At 44.4% G+C, this 14,789-nt stretch overlaps 1 protein-coding gene across 1 annotated transcript in view; it reads right to left on the reverse strand.

Moving 5' to 3' along the window:
* Positions 1-1,071: 1,071 nt before the first annotated feature.
* Positions 1,072-14,789, reverse strand: part of TMTC1 (transmembrane O-mannosyltransferase targeting cadherins 1) — a 148,756-nt gene continuing 135,038 nt past the window's right edge. Inside the window, exons 15-20 of the mRNA XM_079992336.1 lie at positions 9,336-9,471; positions 8,581-8,725; positions 7,078-7,215; positions 6,004-6,126; positions 5,231-5,308; positions 1,072-4,125 (exon numbers count right to left, since the gene is read on the reverse strand). Coding sequence (XP_079848462.1) covers positions 3,991-4,125; positions 5,231-5,308; positions 6,004-6,126; positions 7,078-7,215; positions 8,581-8,725; positions 9,336-9,471 — 755 coding nt within the window. The 3' untranslated portion in view covers positions 1,072-3,990. The remainder of the gene's footprint in view (positions 4,126-5,230; positions 5,309-6,003; positions 6,127-7,077; positions 7,216-8,580; positions 8,726-9,335; positions 9,472-14,789) is intronic.

Consider the following 14,789-nt stretch of genomic DNA (forward strand, 5'->3'; position numbering starts at 1 on the left):
TAGATTGGGATATCATCATACACAAATTCTTGTCGTTTTCCATATACCACTTTTTTTTTTACCATACTTTCTACCACCCATTCTCCAGTGAAACTGTAAAGTTGCCTTGTCAGTTTTTCTTTCCTTCTCCCCTTATTGAAGTAATTAGTGTGTGCTGCATGTATGTACAGTGGTACCTCAGGTTACATACGCTTCAGGTTACCTACACTTCAGGTTACAGACTCTGTTAACCCAGAAATAGTGCTTCAGGTTAATAACTTTGCTTCAGGATAAGAACAGAAATTGTGCTCTGGCAGCGCGGCGGCAGCGGGAGGCCCCAATAGCTAAAGTGGTGCTTCAGGTTAAGAACATTTTCAGGTTAAGAACGGACCCTCAGAACAAATTAAGTACTTAACCCAAGGTACCACTGTATATGCTTTCCTAAAGGAAAATCAGAAACTTCCCCTCTCTTCAGCAGTAGCCTGGAGACAGGAGAAAGGGCCGGCATTAAAGAAAAATAAGTCCACAATTATGTCAGTTTCACTGGAAAGCAGAGAGGGCAGGGACAGTGAAGAAAATGTGCATTCATGAGATTGATAAGCATTCCCCACCCCCCACCCCAGTATCAATTTCTCCGTAGAACACAGGTGGGGGTAGTGCAATAAATATTTATGGATGAAACTGACAACGCTTCTCCCGCGCTTTGGTGCAGGGAGGAGAGATGAGAATGTGAAAAACACATCCCAACTGTGCTTAATTCGAGAGAGACAGAAAAAGGTAGGCGGAGGATTAAAAATGCATGTCAACTAGAATGCATCAGTTCACAGGTGATAAAAAAAACAAACCCCAGGAAGGTTGAAAGGTGATTGTAAATCCATATTTCTCCATGGCTGTCAATCAATTTAAATGACTGATACAAGCACATTTAAAAACTGTATTCCTGTCTCCCCCAGGCATAGCAGCAATGGGAGTAAAGTTCATGCGGATGCATGTGAAATCTGTCCAACACAAGTTGGATCAGAGCCTAGGTGCACAATCTACCAATGAGTTGTTTATTTCAATGGGGTTTGTTCAACAGAACTTCATGCTGGATTGCATCGTGTTTCCCACAATAGTTTTACTGGGAGTATCTATAATCATTGGGCTTACACGCTTTGCCAAGAGCAACAACATTTAAAGGCATGCTAAAAGAAATGCAGGTGATAAAATGGACCTTAGTCATAAGTTAACCAACTTCAGCTGCCTTGAGGCCAGAAATTAACTGCTGGAAAACTATTCCCATCCCTAAACCCCTCTAGATTTTTGCCCCACCCTGAAAGCTCAGGGTGGTACAAAGAATTTAAGCAAGCAGAGGGACATTTACCAGTAAATCTTTAAACCTAATTCTGCATCTCTTGATGCTCCATCATATCTACTCTTTTCAGAATTCTTAACTTGTGAAGTGGCTTGCTGCATTTGCCGTCACAACAACCACATGTAATAAGTAAGCACTATACACATTTCACAGATGGGGAATGGGAGCTAGCACACAATGACTTGCCCAAGTCCATAGCAGAAGTGGGACTTGAACCCAGGTCTCCAAACTCTCAACCCACTGGGGCACACTATCTAATTATTAAGGCCACTCAGAGTAATGATATTTTTTTCAATAAAGATATTGAGGTCCACTTCCTTTGCCACTCTAGAATGCTTTGAGGCATTTAACAATTTCTGCCAAACCTTCCCAAGCTGCCCTTTTGCAGACAACAGTGATTAAGTACTGGCAACCAGCAGCCACCGAATAGTGCATATGTGGGGGGAAGGTATTGCCCTGCCAAATGATGAGCATCTGCCATTCTCCAGATTCCTTAAAGTGTGGTAAATTATCAAACAAGGGGTTACATGCATATCACGATTAAATTATTAACTGGTAAACGGTCATCAGTATTCGTTAGACAGAAACTCTAAAACAAAACAGACACAATCTTCACTGAGGCCAATGTCTAGCAAGAGGTAGGAACAAGTTGGACTACAGCGCTTTGTGTTTTAGTAAAGCGTTTGCTGCCTGTTTCTTGGCTGGAGACTTGTTCGCAGAGCAGAGCTCTTGCTGACGGAGGGCCTCTTCACTTAACGTCATGAACCCCATCAATGCACACGACGTCTGAGCTCTTTATCGAGCATGCGGAATCCTCATTTTAGAAGGATTTAACTTTATTCAATCAATGGAGCAAACAAGGATTGAGAAGACAAGAATCTTTAGAGCTCTGAGGCATCTGAAATATGCTCTGAAGAGGGGGTCACCAATGTGGTGCCCTTCAGACGCTGTTGGACTACAAATCCTGTCATCTCTGACCAATGGCCATACTGGGTGGGCCCGACAGGAGTTGCAGTCCAGCAAAATCTGGGGAGCACCATGTCGGCCACCCTTTATAGGCTAGAAATATTAACAACTATTCACATACATTCCCCCTCTGTGGTTGCTACCTTCTCTGGCTTCATAAAAATAAGAGCAGCACCCACAATTTTAGCTACATTCCCAGTAGTGAAATATATCACTTATGCTCAGAGAAAAGTTAAATAAATAACGCTCAAAAATAAACACCAGATCCCTGTGAGCTTCCTTCTTCTCTACCATATTTATCTTTTATCTCATTTTTTATTCAGTGGCAGAAAGAGAATCTCCATATGGAGGTGGGCAGAATAGGCCTCAAAATCCCTTTCTTCACTCACTCCCCTCTGCCTTGTGCACAAATCAAGTCCAAAGACCATTGGAAAATGATCCCATCATCTCTGTCTTCAGCTGAGATCCAAAGAGCCACTGGTGTGTGTTTAGTGGACCTTCTAAGGCCTTCCTTCCTTAATCCTTTGGAGGAAGTTCAGTTCATTGGCTTTGCACACAGACAGGTTCAACCCTCACCATCTCCAGGTAGGACTGGGAATGTCCCCCATCTGAAACCATGGAGAGCTGCTACCAGTCAGTGTAGACAATACTGGGCCGACTCAGTATAAGGCAGGTTCCCATATGCTCCCAACAACCTATTGTGCCACTACCTTACAAGCTGTCCTGAAAACTCAGGAGAGCTCCTGAGGTCAGCATCTGAGGCAAAACAAGGGTCTATGATGGGGGGGGGGGACCCAGTGTACATGGGTTCAAGAGCAACTTGGGACCCTAATATCATTGATATGGGAATAAGCCATATGACGGGGGTTTTCCAGAGCTGTTTCTCTCCGTTCCCCCATCTGGCACTTTCATTCTCTACAAAAACAGCAACCACCCTGTTATTCGGATCGGAGAAAAGCAGAGCTACTAAACTTCTAACACTGTGTGAGACCTTCAGTACAAACTGCAATGAAAAAGACTTTTCATTTGAGTGACTTCTTCTGGAACCGCCCTCATGATCGAAATATTCAGCTGTGAGCTAGTTGCACCCACCTCCTCTTTGGGTGATGGAGAATTGCTTTCCGGGAAATGCAACCAAAATCCCTATTGGGGCCTAGAAGGGGGCTGCTATTTCTTTACCTCTTTGGCTGCTGCCCACTATCTTCTTGGCCAATCAGGTGCCTGGCTTTGGTAGGCCTCTATGGTAAAATATTCTTTATATCAAGACTGAATGTGGGGGCTGCCTCCTCCGTTCCTTGCTGAATCAGGCCACTGTTTCACTTCTCATAATCATCCCAGTGCTTGATGATGATGATGATGATGATTTTTAACAAGTGAGAGACATGGACGTTATATAAGCATTTCCTACTGTCAGCACTAATGGAAAGTAGCATGAGGCAAACCCAAATATAATTCTGGATTACGATGAGCTTTGCGCCCATCCTTCAGCTCATCCAGAGAGAAGCAGGAGGACTCCCCATAGCTTTCTGGCGACTCCAGCATGATTCCCATGTGCACCCTTCTTAGTCTGGGTCACCACTGCCTCCCTGCTAGGTCCTTTCAGTTCACTTCTGTCTTGTGTGGGCTTCGGGGCTTCCACAGTTTCTGCTCATCTCCAGGAGACATTGCACTCCACTGGCTATCCCCCATTTTTATCCCCTCTCTTGAACTTCCTGCAGCCGTTTTTCCAAGCGATCCAATTTAGCCAGATTCTCTTTCAGAAGCTTGCTGTTTGGAACCAGCTGCAAAGCTTTCTTATAATAGCCACGTGCCATGATATAGTTGCCCTGCAAAAAGAAAGGAGGAAGGAGGAAATCATAGCACCCGTTGCAAAGCTCCTGTTGCTGAAATACTATTCCTAACAGCCCTGTCCTAGTCTCACATGCCAATAGCTACAAATGTGCAGACGGAACCAGCATGGAATTGTGCAATAGTGAAGGGATGTAGCCTAGTGGCCAAGACACCAAACTCTGTCCCTGCTTCAGATCGACAAAGTAGGAACTACGCAGACCTATGTCTCAGGCGGTTGTTGGGCATAGAAATCTGCGCTACAGAAAGCCAGTGTAATTTACTCTGGGGTAAATTATGCAAGTGTAATTTCCCCCAATTCCAAACTCCTTTCAGGAGCAGGGCTGCTGTCAACTAAGACAGCCTGAGCCTGGCAGATGGAATACAAGCCTTTAAAATAGTTCAGCTAAACACATTTTTGCCAGGTTAACTTCTGTTGAGTTTCTAGGTTCTGTGACCAAACTGAAAGGAGTTTGGAATAGGGGTAAGTCCCCCACTGCTGGCTTGTCCCCCTCCACACCACATCCTTTTTGCAGGGACTTACTCAACCCCTAGGGGACGCGGGTAGGGCTGTGGGTTAAACCACAGAGCCTAGAGCTTGCCGATCAGAAGGTCGTCGGTTCGAATCCCCGCGATGGGGTGAGCTCCTGTTGCTCTGTCCCAGCTCCTGCCAACCTAGCAGTTCGAAAGCACGTCAGAGTGCAAGTAGATAAATAGGTACCACCCTAGCGGGAAGGTAAACAGTGTTTCCGTGCGCTGCTCTGGTTCGCCAGAAGTGGCTTGGTCATGCTGGCCACATGACCCAGAAGCTGTACGCCGGCTCCCTCGGTCAATAAGCGAGATGAGCGCCGCAACCCCAAAGTCAGTCATGACTTGACCTAATGGTCAGGGGTCCCTTTACCTTTTTACTCAACCCCTTCTGAGCCTTACACCATCAAAATACACTCTGAATAGAATATTCTAATGTATATGCCCAAATGAGTGATTTGATGGACCTCCGACTCCTAACTTACCCCTGCCTAGTTATCTCTGAATCACTTTCTGCCCTTCTTTGTTCCTCAGCAAAGGACCACATCCATGGGCAGAGCTTGCAAATCTTCTTACCTTGATATGCTCAATCCCCCCCATGTTCATCCAGGCTTGTGCTTGTTCCGGGTTGAAGTCTACAGCAACTTTATAGCTCTAAATTAAGATGAAAAACAAAACAAAGCCCAAATGTTGGAACAATCCTGCCCACAGTGCGGAAATCTCAAGAGAGGCCAGTAAAGGAACGTCACTAACATGCCTTTCTGAAATCTCCTCAGAGCTACAAGTGATTTCAAAAACTGCTTCACAGTTTTATGTGCTTACAATAGGATGGTACCATTCTGTTAAGGCTCTGAAAAGCTATTTCTTGGGAGAGCAGGTGGGGGAGGCAGGGGCACAGATTGCAAACTAGAACCTCGGGAGGTTATAATGCTTGCACTGAATTGGAGGAGAGCATTATGAATCATAGAGATTTCAGAATGGAGTGTCAGCAACATTCCTCCAGAAGACTGGGTAATAAAACACGTGCTTGATCATAGGAACGAGGACACACAGTGCTGAATCTTAAACAGACCAGATTTACAGGATGTCTGCCTGCATCTCTGGCTTCACCCCTTTGCCACATAAATCGAACAGCAATCTCAGGGCACCCAACTGGGGGAGCAGGGATACAGGATTCCTAAAGTGCCTTCTTCATGGGGCACCCCATTTGCCTCATCATCCTCAGCTGTGTGGGGGCCCACTTGAATGTATGCCAACCAATCTGAAGATCTGTGTGCTACATTAAATGAAACAGGTGGCTGGTGAGTTAAGACAGCCATATGGTTTTTAATTATTATTATTATATTTACCTCAAAAGCTTTGTCCAGGTGATTTTGTTCTCTTAGCTGGTTTCCTTTAGTGAAAAAGAGTTCTGATATGACTTTGGGGTCCTTTGGTTTCAGCTGTAGAGCTTTGTCTATGGCTTCAAGCGCCTGAACAAACACACAAACAATGATAAATATGGGTCATTTGAGCAGAACTCCTATAATATTTTGGTGTTGATTCACACATGTTTTTAGGTGTACACATAAACACATGTAATGTGTGAATGAGACCCATTTGTATCATACAGGTATTCTCATCACAGAACCAGAACTGGCTATGGTTTTCTGACAAGTGTCCAGCCGGTCACAAACTTGGTTTTGCTCCTCCACAATGTGTGGAACAGATCCAAAGTCAGAGGTGAACATGGGTGTAAATGCTTTTGCAGACTTCATAATATTTTGTCAGTAGCCTGTACCTTGTTGTTCCTGTCCCCTTTTAACACTGAGGAAAACATCCCTACTTCATTCTGAAAGCACCAATATTTTTGTTATTGGACATACAACCCTGCTCTTTGCTGCAGTACTGATAAGGCAATTTGTGTAGCTACTTTTTGCCATTTTTTTCTGGCAAGAAAACTAACATTTCACCAGCAGTTGGATCCTCAGTACCACTTGCTGAAGGAAGTTGGAAAATGGAGTCTCTCCTCTACTTCTCCAGAAAAGTCTCTTCTGAGAATCAGGGGACCCTACTGGGTGAGACTGGCGGTTGATGGGAGGTTGATAGGAGAGGGTGGAATTACATCAAACTAGGCAGAGTTACTAGGCAGAGTTGAGGAGGGTCTCCTGAACATCTGGAGAGGCTTCTTGAGATTGCTGAAGGAAGTAGGGGAAGGGAAAATCTCATTCCAGCAGCTTTCTTCTGCAAACGGTTCTTAGACCCAAGCTGAGATCTTAACACTCAGTGACAATACATGCACAAAGCCACATGATGTCTGGGTTGGCTTAAGGGTTATTGCTATGCATCATTATAGGACTATCTCCACCTGATGGGTGGACAAAGGCTGATCTCCTAACCAAGTGCTTTGACTGGAAGATTTCCCACCAGAACAACATTCCTACCTTGTTGTAGTTCTCTTGCTTGCTGTAGATGGCTGACAAAAGGCGGTAGCACTCCAGGCATTCTGCCTCCTCAGTCACAATATGATTGGTCATTTGTTCCGCTTCCTTGGTTTGCCCCATCATTGCTAAAACTTGAGCCTACAAACAAACAAACCCTAAAAGGTGTCCTGATTGGAGGAGCTCATATTTACAAGCATTTTGTGTCATCACAGGAGTTTATAGGATGACTTTCCAATTCTATCAGAACGCCTCACATACCGATGGCAACTAATCAAAGGCATCTCCCAAAAAGATACCTCTGACATGATCTGTCTCCCTTTTTCTCTTTTACTGAAGAAGAACAGGATATTTTAATGCTCTCATCACCACAGAGGTGTCTGTGGAGGGGATATATATTTTCAAAATGTCCAGCCAACCAGATTGGCAGTTGGGTTCCTACTGAGGATATTTGGTGAGCCAACATGACAGTGATGTGGGATTGAGGAGTGGAGAGATCATTTTGTGATATTATGGCAGCGGACAAAGCTGCATTGCAACTTTTGAATAAATGTTTACTTTAATTAAAAAAAAAAATTAAAAAGGGGGGTAACTTTCCAGTGAGTGAGCATTGCAACACTGGAACCTCACTGGATGAGATGTTACCATGGAGAAAGCCACCCACCTCAACTCAGAGGGTGGGCACCAGAGCTGGATGATAATAATCTGAACCCCTGGCTGGTTTATATGGGAGCAGGCCATTTTTCAAATGCTCTGGTCTTAGCCCATTTAGATCTTTAAAAGGCTAATACCAGCACTTTGAATTGAGCCCAGAAGCAAACTGGCAGCCAGTCAAGATCTCTAAGTACCAGCATTACAGCTGTCTAACTAGCTGATGCCAGGGCATTGATAAATGTAGTCAGATCACTTCTCAACATCAGCTTTGGGAAACTTGGACTCATATACTCCTTCCCCGTTCCTCTTCCAGCATGGCTGCAAGAAAGAAATCAGAAGCCTGCATTTTTATTAGAATGACCACAGTTTAATATTACATTCAAACCATAAGCTGTGGTTAATTTTAACTATGGTTTGTTGAAACAAGCTAACTTCTTAAGCTATAGTTTGAAGTTGCCTTGTTTCAACAAACCATAGTGACTATTAGCCACTGTCTGTGGGGTTTGAATGACACAGCAAGCAGTGCTTAACTGAAAACAGAAGTAGGAGTCTTCAAACTCTTCTTCATAGTCATGCTGGAAGAAAAGTGGGAGTGTGCAAACCCAAAGCTTGGGGATGGCTCATTCTCATAATGCAAAACCATGGTTTAGTGGTACATCTAAACAGTCCACTTCCTCTCCCAGACCTAACTGCAAGCAGAAGCAACTGCAAAGCTGAAATCCACTGACCTTCACAGAGTCAGGAGTAGAGGAACTGTTCCTTTGACACGGAAGGACAGTAGCCCTTGCTATGGTTCCAATGGTCAGTATGATATAACTCCCCCTCCTCTGCCACACACACTCACATACTCACCAGAGCCAGCCGAGTCTCCTTGTTGGATGGTTGAAGTGCTGCAGCTTCCCTGTACACCTTTAAGGCATCTTCATATCTCCCTGTGTTATAATACAGAGCTCCAAGAGGAGACAAGATTTCAGCCTTCCGTGCTACTTTTAGTGCCCTAAATGTTGGCAACCAAAAGGAGGGGAGCGGTGGAAACAAGGAAGCAAATAGCATGGATTGAAATGTGCCTGGTGTTAGGCTCCAAAACAAATACACGAGCAGTTATATAGGATGCTGCCTTATACAGAGTCAGGCAATTGGTTCTCCTAGCTCCGTATTGTCTATACCATTGGGATTGAGCTTGAGACCTTCTGCATGCAAGGCAGATGTTCTCCTACTGAGCTACAGCCCTTCCTAAGGTTCACAACAAGGCTTTCTGCCATCGGGGGGCAGGGAGGATATTTCATCCAGTCTTCCCCCTGCCCCTCCTTCTATCATCATGATAGCTACTCCCCTCGCCTATTGATGCCTTCCTTGTGGCTTTACTTCCATGGCAACAACTACATTATTCTGCATTTCAGGAAATAACCCAAATTAGTACAGTTGCAATAAATGGCATGAGCCAAGTGCATTATGCAGTTATCGCTTACATCATTTGATCAGAAAATTGGCATTTACATTGTCCTTTGTAAACATCTGGGATTTCTTACAAATAGATGCCTTGAGCCCCAAAAAAGGAATTTGACACTATAAAGTGGCACACACATCCCCATCCTGCCTTGCCTTACCGTTTGTACCAAGTTTCAGCATCTTTGTTCTGCCCCAAGGAGCGGTACAGCCTGCCAAGGTTCACCATGGCCACATGATGACTGGGGCTAAGCTGAATGGCCTTCTGGTAGTGGGAAACTGCAGTCTCTGGAGATCCTAGGAAATAAAGAGGGTTTGTTTATTTCTTCTCATTACATATCCTGCAAAGCTATTATGGGTTCTGTTCGTGCTCATGTATTTGGGAATGCATATGAAAACCAACCACACCTTCAAGAAGAGTCTGAAAAACTGTGTTCTTCAATCCTAGGTCACCTGAATCTTGTGCATTATTTGTATAACGTTTTAAACCCACCTTTCCTCCAAGGAAACCAAGATGCCACACATAGCCTTCAACACATAGCAAGGGACTATGAGACAAGGGGCAGGGAGCTGAAGAGCTGCGTGGGGAACACGGAGAAATGCTATTGGGTGACAGAGAAAAGGTGGAACTACTCAACACCTACTTTGCCTCTTTCTTCGCCCAAAAGAAAAGTAATGCCCAACCTTGTGATAACAGAATAAATGATGTAAGGAGAGAGCTGAAGCCCAAGATAGGAAAAGATGTAGTAAGGGAACACCTAGCTACTTTAAATGAATTCAAATCTCCAGGGCCTGATGAGCTGCATCCAAGGGAACTAAAGGAGCTTCCGGGTGTAATTTCACAGCCTTTGTCTATTATCTTTGAGAATTCTTGGAGAACAGGTGAGGTCCCTACAGACTGGAGGTGGGCAAATGTTGTCCCCATCTTCAAAAAGATGAAAAAGGAAGACCCAGACAACCACCGACCAGTGAACTTGACATCAATACTAGGGAAGGTCCTAGAACAGATAATTCAACAGTTGGTCTGTGAGCATTTAGAAAAGGATGCTGTGATTACTAAGATCCAGCATGGGTTTCTCAAAAATAAGTCACGCCAGACCAATCTGATTTCTTTTTTTGATGGAATTACAAACTTGGTGGATCAGGGAAATGCTATGGACATAGTTTATCCTGATTTCAGTAAGGCATTTGACAAAGTTCCCCATGACGAAGCTGGTAAAATGTGGGTTGAACGAGGTAACTGTTAGGTGGATTTGTAGCTGGTTGACTGACCAAACCCAAAGAGTATTCATATACAAAGATTCTCCAAATACACACAAACATATTTATCCTCACAACAACTATGTGAGAGGTTAGGCGGAGAGATGCTGATTAGTCCAAGGTTACCCAACTTAAGAACCTTCAGAAAAGCCTGCTGGAGAAGGCCAATAGCCCAGCACCCAATTCTCAAGTGGCCAACCAGATGCCTATGGGAAACCAGCCAACACAACATGAGCACAAGAGCCCTCTCCCCTCCTGTGGCTTCCAGCAACTGGTATTCGGAAGCATTGCTGCCCCCAACCGTGGAGGTAGGCCATAGCCTTCATGGCTAGTAGCCACTGATAGCCCTCTCCTCCATGAAAAGAGAAGAGCTGTCATAGAAGAGTGGGGATTTGTACCTGAGACTTAAGTGCAGCATCCCTAATCACTACACCACACAGGCCAGCCTAACTGACCCCATAGGGCTAATGTGGGGGGGGGGATGCATTGTTCATGGAAGTTAGTGGGGGTGGAGATTACTTGCCCAAGGTTACCATCTGCACTTGGCAGAGGTGGTCTTTATTTATGATGTAAATAAAAGTATAACCTGCTCCTCTAACGATGCTAAAAGAAGCTTGCAAGAAAAGCTTTTTTTCTTAAAGACACTAACATTTTTTTTTAAGACACTAACATTAAATAGGAAAAAACAAAACAGCACAGTTACAGGTATTTTATTCCTTCTATCAATAAATAGGTTGGTTTGGTCTAAAGTGTCCTTTCGTGGCAAAACCTAAGACTGTATTTATGGATCGCCACAGGATGGAGCTGCTTGACTATATTTTTCATGGACAGACCTGACAGATGAAATCTTGGAGAAATCCATTACAGCAGAGAAGAAGAGAGCAAGAGAGCGCTCAAGCTGTGTGTAAACTGATTAAGTAGTATCATTCATCAGTGTCTTATGCTTAAAAAAAAGCCAACAACCCACAACCGATGTGTTGATGTTAATTTCATCCTGCAGAAAAGTTACAGATTGCCAGCCTTGGGAAGCAAACAGCTATATAAGATAAATTTTGTACATGAATCTACTGCCTGTCACATGGAAACATCTTCCACAGCAGTATGCACGCATAATCTGCATGTGAAATGCAAATAAATACGTCAAGGTTAAAAATAACCAATGTTTAAGAATTGTAAAATAAAAGGGGGGGGGGCGCCTCTTGTTAATTTCACTTTATTTGAAACTTTTGGTCATGCCCTCAAGGCCAAAGCATATTTACAGTGATTCAAGACCCTTCAACTGTTTTATTCACAGCAAACTCCCATCTCTCACAGCAATAGAATCACAGAATTGTAAAGTTGGAAGGGACCCCGAAGGACCATCTAATCTAGTGTTTCCCAAACTCGAGTCTCCAGCTGTTGTTGGACCACAACTCCCATCATACCTGACTGCTGGTCCTGCTAGCTAGGGATGATGGGAGTTGTAGTCTAAGAACAACTGGAGACTCAAGTTTGGGAAACACTGATCTAGTCCAACACTCTGCTACACAAGAATATGCAGCTGTCCCATATGGGTATGAAATCTCAACCTTGGCGTTATCAGCACTACACTCTAATCAAGTGAGATACCCAGGCCAATCTAGACGACTGTAATGAACTCTTACCTTGGGCTCCCCTTTGTGCTTACCTTCAATGCTAGTCCTGTAGAGAGCAGACCTACTGAAATTAATTAACTTAAGCTAGTCATGTTCATTAACATCAATGGGTCTACTTTGAGTAGGACAGCACTGAATACCACTCTGAAGCTGCAATGGTTACAGAACAAAGTGTCCTGCCTCTTGGCAAGAGTGCTAGGAAGAAATGCCATCTGTGCCTCTTGTACCTGCGTTGGTGTTCTATAGCTTTCAGGATATGAACTGTGGTTCTGGTTTTGATTATAAACCTCTAAATGTCTTAGCCCAGAGGTTTTCATCCTTTTTGAGCCCACATCTCCCTTGACCAACTACATTCTTTCTGTGGCACCCCTGTGGGGCTGAGGAGCCCAATTATGTCACCCTTTGCCTGCAGAGCTAGCAGCCCCTCACCCCTTTCCAAGCACTCTCCCTTGTGGAGTGCTCCCTCAGCCTCCTCTCTTATCCCCTCTCCTTGGGACTTCTCTGGGAAGCCGCCGCTGCCGCCCCTGGTCTCTGAGCTGCCCCCTCCCCAAAGAGAGGTGCTTCTTCACATTGCCCCACAGGGGCCTGGGAAGCACCCCCTGGACAGCCCCAGAGGCACCATTCGCCTGGGAAGCTTGTAGCCAGGGCTGCTGCAACAATCAGTTGTGCAAGCCTTTGGGGGGCAGAGACGCGAGAGGGAATCAGAAGAGGGAGGGAAGGAAAGAGGGACAGAGGCCAGTGTTGCCCACAGCACCCCTGACTATCATTCAAGGCACCCCAGGTGCAAGCCACTTCGACTTTACTTATTTTATTTTTATTTATTCATTGTGCTTATATTCCACCTTTATCTCAAAGGAGCTCAAAGTGGAGTACATGGTTATCCCCCCTCATTTAATCACAACAACAACCCTGCAAGGTAGGGTTAGGCTGTTTGTTCCGATTCTGCATTAAAGAGTGGCCTTACCTGGGGGAAAGCTATGGGGCAAACCAAAACAAACAAAAGCACTTGGACACTGACCGGGAAATGCCAAGAAATGCAGAGCAAAGTTAAGTGTGGACTCATCAAGAGTATCTCTTATACAATCTACCTGAATACTGAATCCATGTAACAAGAGGAATGTACAAAAGAATTACCAAGTGTTTGGAGTTCAAGGAGCAAGTTAAACCTGAGCAGCTTCTGAAAGCAAATTAAAATGTTCCTGGCTGAGCCACAGTTAAGCTAGTTAAAGCTTCATATTATTGTAAGCATTTTATCCCAATGCCTTAACTTGCGGTTTCGGAAGAGTCGGGGTTGACAGTGACAGGCCTCTCCGTCACCTCCGCTGGCAGGAAAGCTCAGATGGCAACAGAAAGATTTGTCACAATCCCCAGCACTTTTAATTGCTGTGCTTTCCCCCTGTGCTGTCAAAAGCGTCTTTGGGGAGCGTGGGAGCAAGGAGATATATGACAGTATGAGGGCAAAATTGAGTGAGAGACATATTCCTCAAACCGTCTGTGTGCTTCTTATGCCTCTGACTTTGGAGACGATGCTAATAATCACAGTCCGTGAAAGGAATAAAAATGGCCCCTTTTATCACCTATCCAGGCTTCTTGAGGCAAGGCTGAGCATTCAACGGGCTTTTCAGAAAACTACTTTTTATTTTTCTAAATTTAAAGCGCTGAGATTCTCTACCCTGACCTCATCCAAGACCTTTGCAGAAGAGAACAGACTTGCAGCCTAAGGAGCAGGTGCCGGCCCTCTCAGGCAGAATGCAGATCAAGGCAAAGAGGAAGAATTTCTCCCACCACAGAAAAGCAACTCTGGCACTGCTTGGTGTCCAGGGGCTATTCTGAGGCTACAATAAGCTGCTTAAGAGGAGGAGAATGGAACGAACCCCAACAAAGTAGGGATATTAAAAATACATATATAGAAAACATCTATACTACATTTCTGTCTAGCAAAAAAATAGAAGACAGCTCATTTCATTGAGGTTAGGTTTCAGAATGGCTGAATTTTTTTATTTTATTTAACACAATAAGAGTAAAAGACAGAGAAGGCAGTATTATTCCAAAGTGTATGTGTGCCAGGATGAATCTGGGGAGGTTTTGGATCTGCTAGATCTAAAGTTCTCCTACTCCAATAAATCCTACCCCCCAAACCCACCTAGGAATAGGTTTGAGGGTGGGGAAGTACAGCAGCGTTAAGGCTGGCATATTTCTTTTCTCTCTGGCTACCCTATCACTAGCATATTCTCTGGTTGGTGGAAAACTGGCTGGACTCAAGATTTGATAGTTCTTCCACCACAGGGTGCCTGTCACCACAATACAAAGGCAACAGGATCACCAAAATTTACTTTTCCTGCTGTGGCTTTCAGAAGTGTTAATATGCACCCTCTCCCTTATTTTATCTCTGAGAAATGTTTGCTGCAGCAGTTGGAAGCCCAGATAGTTATGTAACCTTCCCTGTCAACAGCTCAGCCAATTGTCTGAAGTCTGTTTTGGAATGGGCAACCTGAGAGCCAAAAGATGTGGCTTACTTTCTTGGTCCACTATTCAAATTCAAGTCAATGTATGACGTGCCATTTGCAGTGACTACTTCTATTATGTTTGTGCCAAGGAGGGAACCGAAGCTACAGAAGCTGGATCTGAAAGACTCCGCATTCTGCCACGAGTCCTTTGCTGAGAAAACATACGTGCCTCCTTTTCCAAGTCACAGCATTTGTGTTTGCACAAAACAAGCCC

The sequence above is a fragment of the Podarcis cretensis genome, assembly GCF_951804945.1.
Source record: "Podarcis cretensis genome assembly, chromosome: 10".
NCBI lineage: Eukaryota > Metazoa > Chordata > Lepidosauria > Squamata > Lacertidae > Podarcis > Podarcis cretensis.